This window comes from Mastacembelus armatus, chromosome 11 (assembly GCF_900324485.2).
Source record: "Mastacembelus armatus chromosome 11, fMasArm1.2, whole genome shotgun sequence".
NCBI lineage: Eukaryota > Metazoa > Chordata > Actinopteri > Synbranchiformes > Mastacembelidae > Mastacembelus > Mastacembelus armatus.
Window position 1 is genome coordinate 20115912 of NC_046643.1, and position 19630 is coordinate 20135541.

A 19630-nucleotide genomic window follows, 5' to 3' on the forward strand; every position below is an offset into this window, starting at 1 on the left:
CCTTGGCAGTAGTTTAGGAAAAAAGAGAACAGGCTGAATTCAGAGCAGGCACATTGGATTCTAACTGTACTCCAGAGTCACGACTGTGCCAAGATGTCAATAAAAACTTCTCAAACTCCTGCAGCATTTTCCACTTCTCCACCGTTGCTTCAGCACAGACTCGCTGGGAGCAACTTCCACATCGCTCCCACTGCCAACCCTCAGTACCAGCACAAGGCGTAGTGTGTACTCTGGTTGGAGGTACAGTGGAGAACAGGTGTGCCGGTCAGGCTGATGGATGAATGTGAACGGTCTCAGAGTCTGATGCAAAGTCCACTTGTTGGCTACGATCTGCCTGTAACACAACTATAACTCAATAATATATTCAGCACCATGTCATATCCCTGCAAATCTCTATCTAGTGACTGAAAAGTTAAATTCATGCAATCAGACGCAGATACACGTGAACGGTGAAGTAAAATGTGCTTCACGTGTTCGAGCTCCATTCATGCCGACACCTGTCGGCGTGACAGACAGGCCTACCGCTGATTTGAGCTTTCAAAAGCCAGTTTCTGAAGGGGATGAAATATTTAGCAGAGTTTAAAATGAACCTCCACACTTCATTAGGGCTCAGGCAGGCGTCCTGCAGCACCCATCCATCTGTCCAATTTATTCTCTGTGCAGGGAGGATTTTTCTGACACTATCATATCGAACCACAAGCTTATACAGTTACCAGTCAACATGTCGTCCCACCTGAGCAGCTGCCCCTCTAAAGAAATAAAAAAGCAGAAGGCCAACAGGTCTCTCTGGGCTCCTCAAATAAAAGCAACAACCTGTTATGTAAATAAAAAGTTCCAATTTGAGTGAAAATTGTGGGGGTCTGGAGAAAAAGAGTTCAGCTGTGCTCTCACTCACTCTGCATGGTGCCGTGGTCTTTGCAGCCCATAACACAGACTACAAAACCACTTTCAAACTCCTCCGGTGGTGTCCAAACTCTCCCTGTTCAACAACGTTCATTAGTTTCAGTAAGTGAGAACATTTTTCTCATGGTAAATAATCAGTCGCTGACATTTTCACAGATTTGCAACAAAAACTGCTTGTTTTCTGCAGATTCTTTAGCAGGATTCATTCATCCAAGTCTGCATATTTACTGCAGGCTAAAGGCTGATACTGACACAACAGTTCTCAATCACAGTCACTGGCCTCGACACTTCCCCCACATACTGACCTACACCGACAAGACTAGGTTATCTCGAACTCTGTGCTATCAGCAGCTTAATATGTAGAGAAGACGACCGAATCAACTTGATACCAACATATCGCACGTTTTTGTGCATCAAGGAAGCTCAAATACTCAATATAGATTCATTCCACATGTACTGAGGCAGCTCTACCACAGAAAATCACCATTAGCTGATGCACAACAAAGAAAGTTACCAATTTTAGCCTCTGCCGTTTCCTTTAAAATGCAAATACAAATCCCAGATAGTTTTGAGCTGTTGTGTTGGCATTTCACTTTCCTGCAGGCAGACTTAATGGAACCTAATGTACAAATCTACCCCCATGCACATATTCTACATGTCTCCTGCTGACAATTAATGTGTGAGTGGCATTCAGTACAGAACTGCATTAGTGAATTTGAACACAAGTCTCCGGGGCCAGTTGAGCAGCAGGTTAGCAGACAGCTCCTGTAACCCTGACAGCTGAAAAAAAATAAAATAAAGCTAAACCATCTCCAGCAGTTCCCAAAGGGGATTTTGCCAAAGAGCAGCAGCAGTCAATCAAGCATGCAGTCAAAGTTAGACTTGTGCTGTCCTGCTCCTCTGCTCATTTTCCCTCCACACACTTAAAGTCCTTCTGGGTGTGATGGGCAAATTGTCTAAAATGTAGAGGTAAAGCTTGAATCTGTTACATGGTCCTTCCTGGGTTTATACCAGTGAACTGAGAGGTGAACTGAGCAGCTTCTGGTTCAGGTTGCACCAATTTGTGGATGAATATTTGCTCTGTTCCAGTTCAGGGTCTGACTCCAGGACAGTCTGCATTTAAAATATGTCGTGATGTGACAAAATATCAACCCTGCAGTCTGATCTTGGATACAACTGCCGAATCCAATCTCAATCCCAGCTGGAGCTTTGTCAGCTCAAAAACCCCTTTTGGATGAATTTTGTCACTGTGAGCCAGTGATGATTTCCTGTTTCCAAGTTTCCAGCTGGTTTTACTATTTTGTTGCCTGTTCAACTTCCTGACAAGTGGACAAATTCCACCCAAACACACCATTACATTTGGTTTTTATGAGTTTAAATGGTCTAATCTGCTGCACGCTGGCCTCACATATTTGTGCGACATCCTTTAAAGGCATGATATTTATGTTTTTGTTAGCATTTGGGATCTTTAGCTCCTGTGTGGAACCAACACACCTGGTGTATGTTAAACAGAGAAGCAAAGCGTAGGAAAGTGCCCTTTAATTAGCGTGAGAACACACTGTCTGCGTTGAGGCCTGAGCTGAATGTGACCCTAAACAGACCTGCTGAGCAGCTAGATCAATATTCTTTCAGTGTCAAGGTGCTGTCGTCGTGAGACATGTAAAAGTGCAAAGTTAGTTTAACCTTTGGGGTTTGACCTCGAGCCCGGTGCACAGTAATCAACTCTCTGGGTGTGTGGAATTGGCAAACGCAAGATGAGAAACAATAAATCCAGCTTTGCATCGCCGCCCACCGTGTAGAGTTTCAGCTGTAAAGCGTCAGGACAGAAGCAGAGCAGTCGTGTTTCGGGCCACAGTGACTCAGCTTTCTGCAGCTTCCTCACAGCTGCTGGTCACTATTCACTTTCCCGTTTCAGCTCCACAGCTCCGAGCTGTTCGTCAGACGCCTGTTCGCCCCCCTCACCTGATCCTGTCTGGCACCCGGTGGGTGTGGTTGCCGTCGCTCTGGCAGTTGCCGGCATACTGCGACCGGCTGGTGGCCCCCTGGTCCCTCCGCAGAGCCATCGCCCCGTGGGTGAGCACGGAGACGCCCTTGGCGATGCGCCTGCAGGATCAGGGAGAGAACAATGTGAGACAGAGACATTCAAAGGGCTTTTCTGACACTGCTGAGGTCCAGGGAAATACAGGAGGGACACACTGACAGGGTGAAAGACTGTAGTCGCTGCTTGAATGACTGCAGTCACAGTGAAAATGCAGCAGGGCTCACACTTAATAGAGCTGAACGTATGGAGAAAAATGAATGAAATCCCCCTGTCTATAAGTTTAAGCTGAACTGGGCAGAACTCTAAAGATCACCCAATGTGACAGTTTCCATTATGTGAAAGTTGAGCAAAATGAAAAATGATTATATCTCCACTGACTGAAACACTGTGTGGTCTCTGTAAAAGAGGTTTGAGTGTGGAGAGTCTGCACCTCTCTGCACATGGCAAGTGATGAATTAAAGCTAAAAAAGTAAAAACCAAAATGTCTCAGTCATCAGGTTAAAACTGGACTCATCATTGAATCGATGCTGCGTTTCAGAAAGGTGTGTTGTTGTTTTTGCACCAATCACAACACTTCTGATTTCCTACATGCTCTAATTCTCAGTGATTCAGGGCTTTTTGCAACAAGAAGCACAGACTCACATGAATATTTGAGTCTGTGGGGGTCAAACATCTCAACAGCTTCAGCTGATGAGGATGCTGGAGTGGTGGAGGCAGCTGCAGGAGTAAATGGTGCATCCATGCAGAACTCAGGTACCAGTGCCAGGTTAGAAAAGCCGCCCTGTGCAGGTAGACAAGCTGCTTCATTCCAGCACATAAATCTCAACAGTCTGTTACAGTTTAACACCAGATCAGACTTTGATCTGCAGGATGTTCTCACAGCAACAAGAGAATATTTGAAATGCACTGCTCCTTAAAGAAAAACACTGATTTATACCTCACCACTGAAATACAAACACCAGACATCTTGTTCTACAGGAAGCTAACATTTATCATGTCTGAAAACACTGAACAATAGGTTCTAGCCATAGTCCTGCTGATAAGGCCTGCCCCAGGAAGGCAGCAAACCCTACTCAATGATGGGAATAAAGCATTTTGAAGGAGTCTTGCTTCCTTTATTCACTGTATTACCACTTCAAACAAGCTGGCGGGCCAGGACATGAAGTGAGGAAGCTCAGCTGAACGGTTCAAAAGTTCAAAAATGATCCACACATAAATCTGAGCAGTCACAAATTCGGTCCTCGTCACAGGGACTAATCCATGGCCATGTCCAGGACACAGGCTCTGCTCATCCATCCATCATCTAGACCCCCTTAGTCCTAACCAGGGTCCCAGGGATCAGCTGGAGCCTATCCCAGCTCTCTCTGGGTGAAAGGCAGGGGTCCACCCTGGACAGGTCCCCAGTCCATCACAGGGCCACATAGAGACAAACAACCTCACACACTCACACTCACTCCTATGGGCAATTTAGAGTCACCAATCAACCTGACATACATGTTTTTGGACTGTGGGAGGAAACCAGAGGACCTGGAGAAAACCCACACAAGCACAGGGAGAACATGCAGACTCCACACAGAAAGGCCCCTGATGGGTTTCAAACCAGGAACCTTCTTGCTGTGAGGCAGCAGTGCTAACCACTAACAAAAAATAAGCTACTTTCCAGGAAATAATGAAGTTGTGGTATAAATCAAACTCTTCTATTGCATGTTATGATATGATGAATCAGTTAACAAGGTTGAATTTAATTTCACATGTGATTTGAAAAAGCTGTTAGTGGTTCAGTGGGGCAAGACTCTGTTCTCCTCACAGCGAGTAGGGAGCCGTTTCTTTAATATGTTCACAAAAGCTATTGGTCCAAATCATAAGCCTCATTTTTTTAGTGTCTGTAAAGGCTCTCTGGAGAGTCCATCAGCAGCAACAGCAGCAATAAACCACTGCAGCACAGAGCAGACTGCAGCTACAGCACACACCTACACTGCAAAACCACCAGCAGGCAGATCCAGTCCAAATGTTTTATTTCAGGAATTTGGAGGGTACAGATCCCGTGTCCTTTGGGTCCCTCAGTGTCCAATGACTCAAGTGTGAGCTGGTCTCTCGTGTCATAGTGCATTCAGGTGATCCTCACCAAAATCTGGTGAAAAGGTTTTAAGATCTCTTAGTAAAGTAATAGTAGTAAAACCCACTGTAAAAATACTCCAATCCAAGTAATACTCCTGCAGCTTGTGGACCTTCCTCAGCTGACAGAGTTATTCATGTCTGGGATGTTTAGTTCCTTCCATAAACTCAGGTATTTTCCTTCTTGTTAGCATTTGCAGACCACGTCCTGGTAATATTTCATGTTGGACTAACTTTAGTTCTTAAAGGTCTGAGGAGCAAAACATCATAAAGTCCAAGGGACTGACAGTTGTAGGTTTTTTGGGTACTTTCACAGTCAGAGTGAAATTAAAATACAACTGTGAACTTCAGCTCTGAGGTGCAGTGAACGCACCGCAGGTTCAAAGTGAGGCAGGATGAGCCTCTGTCACGTCTTCACAGGGACCCATCTGTGTCATATTTCTACATGTCCAGCCCCAGTCCTGTGTTTCACAATGAACCATGACCTTCTAGCCTGGGAGCCTGCTCACTTTCCTCCAACCGTGCACATTAATTTCACAGGTGTGGACGTCGGGTACATTCAGAATGCTCCTCGGAAAGCTGGGAGGACTCTTGGATCTCAAAGGATTCAAGACACCAACTTTGATAAAACTGATTTCACATTGCCAAAGGCAAAGCCATTTTACATTTGTCTCCGCTCTGCATTAGTCTCCAATGAAATGTTTTCTAACATCCATCTAATGAATTTAAACCATTAAGGCATTGTACCTTTCACCTGGATTCACTTGCTCAGTCTATTCAGATTTGATTCAGAACTGAACGATCCCTGTAGTGAAACCTGGTCGTCCCTGCAGATCATGCAGAACAGACCCTGAACAGACCAACGGTCATGTAGCTGTGAAACATGGGCAAAATCTTGATTTTCCCACTGATCCTCAAACAGGAGAGAAGCCATGAGGTTCACTGTTGCTTCCACTGCTGCTGCTCAATAAATCTATACCCTCAATTCAACTGATCCGAGTAAACGTCAAACATGTGCAACGTACCATCATCACAAAGGCAGCAACGTTTTAAAGAGTCATGTTTTTATTGTAGCACTTCACTGAGACAAACGCTGCTCAGTAATTGACTAAATTCAAATGTAAATTGAGTTAATTGGTTTGTTGACTTCATATATTTTTATTTTATTTATATTTTTAAGTGTATCCTGCAATTGTCACATGGGCACCCTGGCTAAAAGCTCACGTTAATTAAGGCACATCCTGTTCTCCTTAGTGACACATATATGAGGTGTCGTATTAGTAAAAGGCAATCTCACTATGCATTAACATATTTTAATATCTTCACAGGTCTGAAGTCTCCTCTGGCTGAGACCCTGTTTGAGTCCTACAGACTAGACACAGACCAGAACCCTTGGAATTTGAAAGCCTTTTTTCTCTGTCCATACCTGCGAGGTTCATCCCTCCAGCCCTGTGGTCGGATGGCGAACAAGGCCTTGGGCAACCCCTCCAGACCCAAACCAGACAGAGCAGGTCCCACAGCGAACCACATGTGACTGGGCCCGGCCTGACCCGCCGCCCAGGCTGCCCGGAAAACCAGCTCGGCCTCCTCCAGGGAACAGTACAGCAGACGGACCTGAGGGTCAGGGTGAGAGGGACACAGTAAATGAAGGGATGTATTCAGCAAGGAAGGAAAGGAAACGAGGAGGAGATAACGAAGGTTGGATCACAGGTGAAAAGTGGAGCAGGATGGATATTAGGAGGGAAATGAGAAGTAGAAGGGGGGGTGCAAAAACTGTGAGAGTGTAGCGTGAATCAATTAACAAAAGAGGAAGAGTGTAGTGACAGTAGACAGTAGGAAATGAGGGCAAAAGGAGGAAAGGAGGTACAAAAAGAGAAGAAAAAGGAAAAGCACAGAAGGAAGAAAGAAATTAATAAATATAGGACTGAGGAAGAAAAAATAACCAGGGGAGGGAAGGAGACCAGAAAAACGAGGAAACGAAGTGTGTAAGAAAAAAATCTAAGGTTATAAAGGAGGACGGAGAGGAGGGAAGTGGGGAAAGGAGGATGAGGAACCGAGGATGATGAGAGGGAATAATGAAGAGGAGAGAAACATGAGCGAGGAGGAAAAAGTGATAATTGATGTGGAGAAAAAACAGAAACACTTTCTTTTTTTTACTCTGCTTGTTTCTGCTTGGTCCCTTAACACCATTTCATTTTTCCTTCACAATCATGGATTATATTCACTTATACATCAAATCACTCTGAGCACATACACGTTAATGCTTTGCTGTATTTTTTTAACAGTGAACTGTGCTGTAAAAATAAAAATGGTGCCTTTTGGTTTGCTTGCATTTCCCCTTCATGCATTATTAAACAGGGGGAACTGAAGGGGGGGGGGGCAAGATTAAAAAGACAAAGTGAGAATAAAAAACATGAAACTACAAGAGAGTGAGAAAGGATGTAGAAGTGTGTGATTTGCTGCTCTGGACAGAGAACACGGCGAGATGAAGCTGATCCCTCCTGCTCTGCTCACAGCAGTTTGGACAGGGGTCATCATGAGGTCCACACTGAGTCCTTATCCATCACATCTGAGCAGTCGGGGTTTATTTATCTGCCATTACATGTGTCAAAGTGTTTTCCTCATCTCGTCCTGGAAAGAGAGAGCCGAGTTCCCCGCTTTCCGCCGTTTTTCGGAAAGAGCCGTAATCTGTCATCATTTCTGTGCCATCAATCACTTGGTTAGTGAGGGTGTCTCATTTTTCAAACACTGGACATCTCATTTTGGAAGGAAACTTTCCCTTTAGGCCCCGTGGCTCTTCATATTATATTGTGACAGAGCTCAATCACATCAGCATCCAGGGGAAAAATGATAAGTGTCCACTGAGCATTGAAAAAAAAAAAAAACTATTATCCTTCAGCAGACAAACAAACAGGATGCTCTTGAATTTTATACTAATTATTTCTGTGCATGTTATTTTCCACCCTTGCATTAGCTGCATTAACCACGACCTTTATATTAACAACAGATAAAACGTGAAAAGCTCTATAAAGCACTTTAGCTTCTTTCAGCCTGTTGTTTTGGTGTCTCTCTCACTGCTCAGCTGCAGCAGCTGCCAAAGCAGAATTAACCCAATATCAGACTAAAACCTGAGGCAGGTGTTTGCTAAATGAATCATGTGGATCTAACAGCGTTAAAGGTAAGACTATATCACAGTTTACAGTTTGCTCTGTTGCTCCTTCGTGTTTTTAAAAAGCTGCTGTTTGCAGATACAAGTAGATGCTGGTTGAGCAGCTGTGCATGAGAACTGTGCACAGTTTAGAGGTTTAGATCAAATGCAGATATCTCTCTGATTGATCCTTTAGCACTGATCGTATCCAAAAGTAGAAAGCCAGTACTGATCGCCTGATCAATCATACTCACTCCTTGTATATTCTTTGAAGAAATACAAACCTACATGAGTGATATAAGAAACCACATCTGTATAAAGAGGTGCTGGATGTTAAATCATCAAAACCACGTCAGCAGAAGATCAGAGCTGCATCCTGACACTTTCCTAACAAACCAGTTTGAACGAAAAAGTAAAGAAAAAGCTCCCAAGCAGTTTGTGTTGCACTGCTTGACTTGTTGTGCATTTGCTGTAATGATGAGAGGTTCAGACATGCCTGCTGTCTCACCCACAATCACAGCACTGAGATGAGGATCATCAGCTGATGCCTGCGGTATGCTAATTGGTGAAGGCAAGCTTTGAAGCAAAATAAATGGTCCATGCAGCACTACAGGCCCCCTGGTGCCTCTGGGATTATTAATAAAAAAACACATATGATTAATAATTTTGCATTCTCTGTGCTTGTAAAAGCAGAGGAACATTGGGGGCACTGGAGGCTTATTTCAATTTCAGGTGTAAATGAAACAGAGATTGTTCACGTCCAGGTACTGTCTGCTTGTGAAACATGCTAATGTACAATAAGAGAAGAACAGGAGCAAAGAAACAGTTGAGAGGTGGAGATGTAGGAGCAGCAATAAAGAAAAGGCTCAGTGGGAGACCGTCTGCAATACGCTCACACCACAGCACAGACACGGCTGAACCAAACCTAATCAATGCCTCCAACATGAAGAGCGAGGATGTGTGTGAGAGGAGATCTCGGCATACGCTCAGCTTCAGTTCACGAAAACAGCACTGAGCCTGCACCATGATGCTTCTATAGATACCCTTTAGTTGGTTAGCAGAAACCGGTACGCAACCGCATCGGCAGCATTTCCAAAGACAGCTTGGTGACGAGGTGTGAGCAACCCTGCACAATAATGAAAAGCAGGCAGGGGGCAGCGCACTGTAAAGTCAAAACCCGAGGACTCACGAACCACAAATCTGGAATCAAACAAGAATGTAGAGCAGCTGCAGCCAGATCTGATGTGTCCGTGATGCTGCTTCACATTCGTGTTTGTAAGCTCCTGCACTGAACATAGCCATAAGATACTTCACCTCGAAACATCTGGAGCGCTTGTCTCCACAGTACGTAAGAGGATTTTAGTTCTTACATAGACTTTAGGTGTCCAAATCAAATCTGATGTTGTCCTCTCAAAGTCTGCATGACCTACAGTTACCTATGTTAAGGTCAGGTACCTTCTCCTAATATGTCTAAAGAGAGGTAAACGTGCATCTTTGCAGAAGTATAACTCCAGATCAAAAATGCCACCAGGTAATGCACAGTAAAGGTGTTTGAGATAAGAGGAATCAATAACAGCTTTAGTGAAATAAAACACGAAGCTCCAAGGTGGCAGGACGGAAAATACAGAAGCAATGAGCTTTTTTTTTCTTCCAAGGACATATGCTCATGTATTAGTGTCTAGATGGATGATTCTGACCTTGGATCTGGGAACACAACACCTGGGGAACAACATTTCAGTGGGAAAAAAAAAGCCCCCATCCTTAGGGAACATGTTGTGTGCATCACTGACCCCTGTTTATTAGTGTTGGCAGGGGATATTTTAGTGAAGCACATTCATTAATAGTTCAGCAGCTGTTTGGTCCCCGGGTGACTCATTTTAGCACCGATATGTTATTGCACTTTAAAGTTTCACCTGACATTTGCAGAACGTGCTGGACCTTTAAAAATAATCAGTTGAGAATTTGCAGCAAATTTGTTACATCCAAACAAAAACAGGGAAGAGGATTTTCCAACATCTCCTCCCTTAGACCTTAGCATATGACAAGCAACACGCTGGATGAAACCTGCCTGGAAACAGACAATATTTTAAGTTGATTTAAAGTTGGGTTGTATTGATCGATCTTTAACTGGGATAGGGTGAGTTTTAAAACTGCGGGGACGCAGCTTACTATTAAAACTATACACAAAACAATAAAAATAAGACGTAAGTAGAGTATAATTCTGTCTGACGTGTTAAATACTGTATTTCAGCTCAGTTTTTGCCACAGGGAGCAATTACCTCTCTAACTATAAATTAGCCTCAACAATTTAAAACCTCTTGGGGGAAAAAAAAAAAAAAAACAAAGGTTTGGCACCGGCACAGTCTCCATTGATTGTTTGTTCAAACATCTTTAAATGATGTTTAATTATAGATTCAAGATCTGTGCTGATTTATTAGAAAGAAATTAAGTCTGTGGGTTTGTGATATTTTGACAGACGCTACGTGTCCACCTGTACTGAAACCCTTCAAATTAAAAGCACAAGTGCTCAGTGTTTGCAAAGAGAAGCTGAGCTCAGTGTTAAACGCTGCAGTAACACTACAGAGCTCCCAGGTGTGTGTGTGTGTGTGTGTGTGATGGTGTGTGAGCATGTGGGTAAGTGGTCCCCCAGGATGTTAGGGGAAATGAATAGTGCGTCCTCAGTCAGCCTCCCCTAAATAAGGCTGCAAACAAGGGGCCAATTTCTGTGAGATGCTCCAACTTTCCTCAAAACCTTTCGTCTGATTAAAACGCCTGAAGGAATAACTTTTAATGTCATTCAGTAAATGGAGATGGAAAGCCACGGCGAGCGCTGTGAATCTACTCGTTAGACGACACTGTGTCCCCTCTGTGCATCAGTATGCTGTGAATTAGTTAAAAAATAAACGCCGTTAAAATACGTGATAATATTTGTCACTTAGTTGGACGTCAAGCAAATGTTTGGAAATCAAGAAGAAGAATTTTACAGTAGAAGAATTTTCTTGTTCAGAGCTATTGAATCGATATTCTACCAGTTGGATTTGGGTCTTGAAAGATGGTTTGAAAACAGATCAGAGGTGATTATTTCAATGTTTACGTATTTAATGTCCATTTTTGTTGTGTATTAACTTTCTCCTGCTGCCCCATGAAGACACTTCATACACATGATTTTTACGTTTTACGTCCAGTGTCGTTATCTGGACGTTCTCCTCACTGACTAAAATCCACTTTTAGAAGATAATAAGATATTTACCCTTTTGGTTGTGTATCATTTTCTCGGAGTATAAACGTGGCCAAGACTGAACACACAGTGTCTTTTAAGGTAAAGTTAGCAGGTCGCAGTAACAACAGAGGGAAGGATCTGAGCTGTGCTCACACTCGGCTTCTTCAAGGCTTGTGGCGTCTCTACAGAAGCCGATTCCTGAGCCCTGGGCTACAGAAGTCATTTCATGGTAGACAGCTCATCAAAATGAGTGACAGGCGGTGCAGAAACACTGACTTCTCAGGTTAAACGTTGAATTAAAGATTTGACAAAAGAGAAATTATGTTCATCTCCTGTGTTGCAGGAAACAGCAATAAATGAAGGGACTAATCAACATGGATGTTTGCATTTCCCTGCTTCACCTGGGCTTCGTTGTCTTTCAGCAGGCGTTTGGTTCGCGCCCCACCGGGATCGTCCGTCACGTTCAGAATCACCACGCTCTTCTTCTCCCAGCCGATGAACGAACCGTCCGTCATACCCTCCACCATGGCCAGGAAGTCCTCGTAGCCGTGGTGACGGGTGGTCACTACAGAGAAGGCGGTCCAGTCGTACTCTTCAAGCACCTCAAAGATGACCTCGAGCTGGAGCAAGGTGGAGCAGGTGAACTGCAGGTAGATGGAGCCGCTCTCCTGAAAGTCAGAGATCGAGCATGAAGCCTTGAGGACATCTGAACATTCATACTGGCCCTAAATATTCACAGGTGTGTCACGGTTTATCAGACATGGACACAGACAGAGCATGAGGAGGGCCAACTCCTAATCTGGTCAGATACATTTAGATATGAACATATTTTACAGTTATGAACAAATTCAGTCCCAGAAGTCTCAGGATCTCAGTACAACACACACATGCATTTTAAGGAGCTGCATATATGGATGGATCATAACAAATTGGGCCCCTGGGCACAGACACACAAAAGGCCCCTATTTGTTTTACATCTGTAGGAACAAACGTGATTTATAGTCTAATTTTCTTCATTTTGTACATATATTTCACTGGTGATCACTTAGGATCACTAAGTGGGTAAAGATGATGGATGGATGGATTGTAGACTTTCAAATAGGGAGGTCAACAGTCCCTTTACAGTTCTCCTCTAAGGCCCCCTGACCTCTTGGGCCCTTGGGTCTGTGCCTGGGGACCCGTTCAGTGATCCATCCATGGTTGGATATTCTCAACACTACTCTATGTAAATCCCACACTGCTGAGATGTGATTCGGGGACACTGGTGATTGCATAACCTAAGTCTCCCAGTTCTGAAAGAGTGTGTATGTCCATGCAGCAGCTGTCTGAGCTACTGTACTTCGTACTGCTCTCATCCACTTCAGCTCGTCTTTGTCCTCTGGCTGACTGACTTCAGTTTTACTGAGGAGGACACTCAGAGGAATTACACATTTTGTCTGTTAAAAAAGTCGAGGATTTCAGTGTCAGGGAAAGAAACAAGGACATCTTTCCTCTCTGAGGCTCAGTCACATTTAATCTGGAAAGATGAGCCGCTCACTGTCTGAAAGAGGAATTCATTTATTTTGGCTTTTCTTCTATTGTTTTTTCCTAAAAAGGAAGAGAATGGGGGAAAAAAAATCCATAAAGGTTGAGAGTTGGAATGAATATGTCAAATAAAGTGAAGGACTTATCACGGTGCACAAATGTGCTTCTTTGACATAGTCCAAAGTTTTCAGTGTTAATTATCTAGCTGTTTCTCCGGAACAACAAAGAGGTGGCGTGCACGTGTTTTAAGTCCATCATCCAGCCTCTGCATCTTCGTGCACACGTACAGCAGCTGATCAAAGAGCTAACTCCAAGGAACATCACCCGCCTCCCCGTGTCGATGAGGCTCACCTCAGGTTACGCTGCACCAAAGTAGGTCAAATATCAAACCGGCACCAGCCTAAGTTCCTTCTTCACCCAGCAGAGAGCGGCGCGTATGGCACACACGCTGGGAGTGAGAGGTGGTAGTGTAGCATGAAACATAAGACTAAATCTTAGCGCCCCTGTGGAGCTGGAGCTAAATAAAATATTCTAGCAGCGCTCTTGTCATGTGAGCACTCAGCAGAAACAATGACTGACTGATGCCGTGTCCCAAGTCACCTGGGTGGCTGATGATTGATGTGTACATCAGGAAACACGCATGACTCGGCATCCCAAAGGCAATTAAGGACCGATTGGAGTCGAGTTATACAAATACTTATCAGACAGACATACTCTGGAGGCAGAAATGCCCATTTGCTGTGTCAAACCTCGGTGGGCAGGGTCAGAGAACCACAGCTTCTCCAGTGAGGAGATAAGCTAAACCCTGGCACTCTGCTTGTAGTTCATTTATACTAAATTGTCTGCTACTTAGCCAAGTTTCCAAATTCAAATTACCCTGTAGCTTTTCCTAAGAGCCAGTTAGGTAGCCTTCCAAAAATATAATTACTCATTATATGAGTGAAAAACAAACACTGTGTATTTTTGTTTGTTTATCCTTTGGACCCTGGAGCAGCTCGTCTCTGGGACCCAGGGTTTAGGGGCAAAACGTTAAATTATGTCTGTGTGTATTTTGGTTTCTTACATATAACCACCTTAGCACAGAGAAACATAATCACAGTACAAGTTCTGCACCTTGTGCCACTTCAAAACAAACTCAGTTCCCACGTATATGAAAATGATGAGTTCAGGTACTGACAAGCTGAGTCTGTTAGTGTAGTTTAAGCTATTCATGTAAAAATCACAATAACCACGTTAACACTTCAAGAATATCCACTTAAAACAAATTGGGCCGCATATTAAACATCACACCTGTCAACGCTAACCTGCTTTGTTAGTCAGACCCACTTATCATTAATGTCTGTCAGCAAAACAGGCTTTTATCACAAATTAATTAGCCCGTTTCAGAGCTGACACCCATTTATTTTGTGCGCACCAACTGGCTAGTAAGCGTCATTTGGCACATGGAGACACAGCAGCGATGGTGGTGGGTCTGGGCCATGCAGGAAATAAAGAAAACATCACGATCATGAGCATTAATATTATGAAAATCTGTAAAATATCTAATGGACAATTTTCATAAATACAGTCAATTAAAAAGAAAAATCACAAACCCCAGAACACATCACCTGATTTATGCCGGTATACATCCCATAATGGTTAATAGGGTGGATTCTAAGAGCAACTACCCTTAATGTTAATTCCACTGAAATAACATTTCTAATCAGAATTTATAATCCATAAACCCCCCCCCTCCCTCAGAAAGACGTCACCGCATTCTGTCGTCTCCAAAACAGCTTTTTCATTTCAGTGCAAATGAAATTAACAGGGTCGATGATGAAACGTTGAGTAATCCATTATTACCTGTGGCTCCCGTCCCAGGCTGGCCCCTCCACCCACAGCAACCACAGGAACCCCCGTCTGGGCGGAGACAAACTCCAGCATGGGGGCCAGGGGGGCGCGGTTCGGCGGCGGCGGTCTCTCCTCCTCAAACACCAAACCCTGGCAGTGAAACAAAGGTTGCTCAGTGAAACAAAAGACATTTCATCAGCCTCACTGAGACGCAGTTTCACGAGCTTCTCATCAGACTTTCATTCATCAAAGCTGCCGTTTCTTTTATTCTTACGCACCAAACCCTGAGAGTAGATTAAAGGCTGAACAAGTGAGGCAAATACATTAGTACAATCAGGACCTTCACTTGCTGTTCGTAGTATTTAAAGTAACAGCTCATACTGCAGCTAACGAACATGGTGACAGGAATCTTTCAGATTTAGATTTTAGAGAAGTCATAAAACAACAGTTGGAGTCCTTTGCTGCTCTACTTGATAATGAGGTCCCTGCAGTGGACTGGCATTCTGGCAGGAGAAGCGGTCGTTGCACCTGCGCAGCTTAAGCTGCTTCACGGCACAGAAACAACAGATAAGCTTCTTGGCTTATGGGCCATCTCAGCTCCCACAGGCCCAACTAACAGGTCGGCTGCTCCATACGCGCTGCAAACAAGTCCGTTTGCTCATGAAGGTTCTGGTAACCGGAGCTTTATCGCCTGGACAGAACCGTCAAAAGAAAGAATGAAATGAGGATAAATGCTCGAGGTTTGGCAGGTGCCATAACTTTAGGTAAAGGATACGGGGGAGGAGCAGCGGGGATTTGAGGATGGCTTGATGACTTAACTCTTGTTTTCTTGTAGCGATTCTGGGAAGCAAATTGAAGCTAAGTGCGGCTGACAGCTCAATTCTCACAGGGAAGCATTTGATATGCAAATAGGCTACAGACAGGACCTGGAAATAAGATAGCAAGTGTTACTTTAAAGAGCTGATATCATATCTGATCTAAGATGCTTATAATAAGACTCTTTGACTGCTCTGACGTGAGAGTAAATAGAGACAGGAAGCCTGACATGGATCAGCTAAACACAAACATGCATTATGTAGACTTCTGCAGATGAATGGCTGAGAAACCGAAACAGGAGTGTAACATGTTGTCTGCTGTATTACCTCTGCATATTCACATGCAGCTCTCAGATCTGCTCCATCCACAAGTGTCATGCTATGAATGGACGAGTGAAAAGATGAACAAAACTGCACGACAGAAATTAACATATGAATGAAAGGACAGTTCGCGATTTCTGTGAAAACAACAATTAAACAAGCAAATGAACAGAACATGAACAGATCTGACATGGTCTTCATGCCTTTTGGGCAAAGCTGCGTCCTTACAGACCTCAAACCATCTTAAATGTACAGAACATTTGTTAATGCTTGTGCTGAATTTTGGAGAGAAGATGCCAGGTAAAACCTCTGAAAGGGATTGTGGGAAAAAGCACTAGTTTGAAAAGAACATGTGACATCTAAGGATTCCTGAGGAGATCTGAGATGTTCGGGACACGTTGGAACCAGCTCGGCTCAGTACGAGACACGTTACGTCCTGCCTTATAAAGAGTCATAAAATCGAGGCTGAGCTAACCTGCGGTGTTTGGATGTGATATACAGTCTGTGACTACGTATCTTTGAACTCAAATGAATCCAATGGAAAGTGATTTGCGTTTTCATCTCTAGCTGATACGTTTCATTCATCATTGTTCCATTTCCCACTATCGATCTGAGACTCGGCTTCAATTTGCTCCACTGGTTTGGAACATCCCAGCTATTATTGTGTTTTATGGGAATACAATGATGCTGTGGTTGATGAATTTAAAAGGAACATTAATGAAAATTTCCAGATTTGATGGAAATTCTTTTGGAAATATTGAACTCTGTGGAACATCTGTACAGCTCTCCGAGACGCTGACCCAGGGAGGTGCGTGGTGGAAGTGCATCCTGTGTGTTTACTGCGTGTACCTGCAGTGGTGTGGTGGCCAGCAGCTCACACAGCTGCAGCAGCAGGGTGCCAGGGCTGCTCTCGTTCACAGCCAGGTAGATGACGTTGGCTTGACCCGATGGCGTCATCACCGTCTCTCCCACAAGTGCTGCCAGCGACAGGGATGACGAGGACGACAACAAGGACATCGCAGCTGCTTCTGCCAGTGATGCTGTATCGGTTACTCCCCTCCCTCCTCCTCCTCCTCCTCCTCCCCCTCCTCCTCCTCCTCCTCCTGGACCGTTTCCCAGACCAAAACCCAGTCCCGGCTCGCCGACCCCCGTACCTCCCACCACCGCCGTCTCCGGGAGCAGGGAGGAGCCCGAGTGGACGACAGCGATGTTGACACCACCCGAGTCCCTCTCTCTCTCCCGGGGCCGGAGCAGCAGGGGGGGCGAGGGGCGTGCGGGCCCCGTACAGGCCAGGACAGCCAATAGCAGTGAGAGGGTGGGCCTTGGGGCCACCATGGGGTAAAGGGAGGGCCAGTGGCAGCTGTCGGATGGGGTTTGGCAGGTGGGGCTTAGGGATTTGGGGTTGGTGGGTGATGTCTGTGTGGGGGGGGAGAGGAGGGGAAGAGGAGCAGAGATGGGGCAGGGTTGGCCGCTCACAGTGCTTCACCTGAGGAGGAGAGAAGACCCTGGGGAGGAGGCAAAGAAGAAACTGTCACTATGGCTCTTCTCTAACAGTTTCAGTTTCAGAGCTTTGAACAGTCACATGTAAACAAATATCTGTGTGGACCGAGGCTCTTACTCGACTTACTCTTGTACTCTGCTACACAAGCAGGACAATATGTACAACTGATTTCTGCTAGTTACATAAAAAATACACTAGAAGAAGCAACAGTACTGTGTAGTAACAGAGTGTAGAACTGAAATAAGACCCATAAGCACAGTATGCAGGTCAAGTTAGAATTCAGCCGAGTTTTTTCCCTCCACAGCTCCATACAGGCTGAGGCGAGAGTTGCAGCGTGTGTGGATGTGCCTGGAGAAACAGGCAGAAGCAGGACCACAGGGGAGGCACAGTGAGTACAGGCAGAATAAGGAAACAGAGACATACCTGCAGGGTGAGAAGCTGGGAAGCAAAGGATGGGAGGAGGGAGAGAGGAGGAGATGGGAGAGTAGATTCAGCTGCAGTGTGAGGACAGATGCAGCTACATTTCTAATGGAGAGCAAAAGACTTCAAAATGAGACTTGCATATGCATGAGAGTGAGGAGGGAAGTGAGGGGAGGGTGTAAGGATGGCTTACAGCATGGGAGTGCATATTGTGTGTGTGCAGATTCTGCTGCATGCTACACACACAATATGAATTCAAAGGAAATCAATTTGTGCACAGTTTAAAGTAATGGTGCAGCTCAAATGTTGACTTAGCTTAAAATGCACAGAAAAATGTACAAAGAGAAAACTGCAGAAACTAATTCCCTTGGTTCTGCCTTTGGACTCACAGGATCCTCACAGGAAAATTACATTTTTACATTTCCCACTATTAGTTATTTAAAATGATTCAACACCACTACAGTATCAGCGTATAAGCGAAAAGTGTAGACTATGAATGTTACATGTTTGACTGCACAGTGAGCCAGTGAAACTACTCCCTGCAGGTAGGGTTCTTCCCAGAGGAGTGAGAGCTGTTAGCTGTAGAGTCACATCATAGCTAACATACAGCATCCAAAGAGTCTGACTGCAGATTAGAAGCCACGGTGCCTCTGACAAGACAAGTCCCGGGGACGGTTTTGCAGAAAATATGTGCAGATTTGAAATATCTTGCAAGGAGTGCAGCACTTGACTCACACATGGATGACTAGAGGTTCCTGCAGTTCACACTGTCACAGTATAACGTGCTCATAAAACCTATAGTGGCACCGAAGCCCCGACGTTTGTGCTTTGAAACAAAAGCTGAGCTGTCAGAGCAGTTTGGGATGTTAGTTCAAAGCTAATCAAAATAAAACGCTGAATGCAGGAAATATAAATTCCTGTAAAGAAAAATGAAGCTCGTGCTGTCGTTGCGTATTTGGCATCGTAAATCATTTCTGATGAAAACGTAATGAAGGCTGAAGGATGCACATGTGAATTGTATCTGCTATAAAGCCATTACTCATGTTGTTGGCCTTGGCTGTACTGTCTGTGCTCAAGCTGTTGACACTTTTCAGCCTTGGATACATAAAGAAGGCGACGTGGTCCGAGAGCCGCAGGCTGCCAAACAGCAGAGCCACACAGCCTTCAAGGAACTGGCACGCTGTCAGCCTTCAGTGGTTGGACTGTCCACATATAATCGAAATGTTCGCTTGCTCGGTGTTGAAAGGCAGATGCAGAGAAACTGACCTGTCATCGGTTTATTTGCTCTTTTAGGCATTTTATAACGTGAAGGCGCCTAAAATAACGTTTGCTGTAAACTAAAACTCTATTGGCTGATAATTTCACTGTGATTGATGATAAAGGATCATTGTTGTCTTTTTCTCTGATCTTCATTATATTCTGCTCGTTTTATTTTCTCCAAAATCTGCAGTGACCCACTTTCTGGTCAGTAGCATTAAAGCCTCGTCTTGTCTTATGTCGTCTCATCTTTTCTGCTGCACATCATTTGTGTCCGTCTGTGTGGAGAGGAGAGCAGAGCTCTCTCCACTTCGCAGCTTGTTTGTGTAGCTGGCATGTTAGTTTCCACAGCCACAAACCTGTGGTGAGCTGCTGTGATCTGACAGCGTGTGAGTGGTGGAAATAAAAGGTCATTTAAAACTGACCACAACAAGATGGAGTATCCACTGTTTAGTCTGAAGTCTACAGGAATGCAGTCTGCAACTGTTCAACAAGAAAATTCAGTGGAGGTTTTCCTGATCTATAGGAAACGGAC

The 19630-nt window shown here is 44.5% G+C and overlaps 1 protein-coding gene across 1 annotated transcript in view; it reads right to left on the reverse strand.

Moving 5' to 3' along the window:
* The window catches only part of grin2da (glutamate receptor, ionotropic, N-methyl D-aspartate 2D, a), an 82368-nt gene extending 65116 nt beyond the window's left edge, over positions 1–17252 (reverse strand). Inside the window, exons 1-6 of the mRNA XM_026300283.1 lie at positions 17072–17252; positions 16761–16894; positions 14794–14931; positions 11829–12095; positions 6486–6673; positions 2926–3006 (exon numbers count right to left, since the gene is read on the reverse strand). Coding sequence (XP_026156068.1) covers positions 2926–3006; positions 6486–6673; positions 11829–12095; positions 14794–14931; positions 16761–16894; positions 17072–17252 — 989 coding nt within the window. The remainder of the gene's footprint in view (positions 1–2925; positions 3007–6485; positions 6674–11828; positions 12096–14793; positions 14932–16760; positions 16895–17071) is intronic.
* Positions 17253–19630: the final 2378 nt, after the last annotated feature.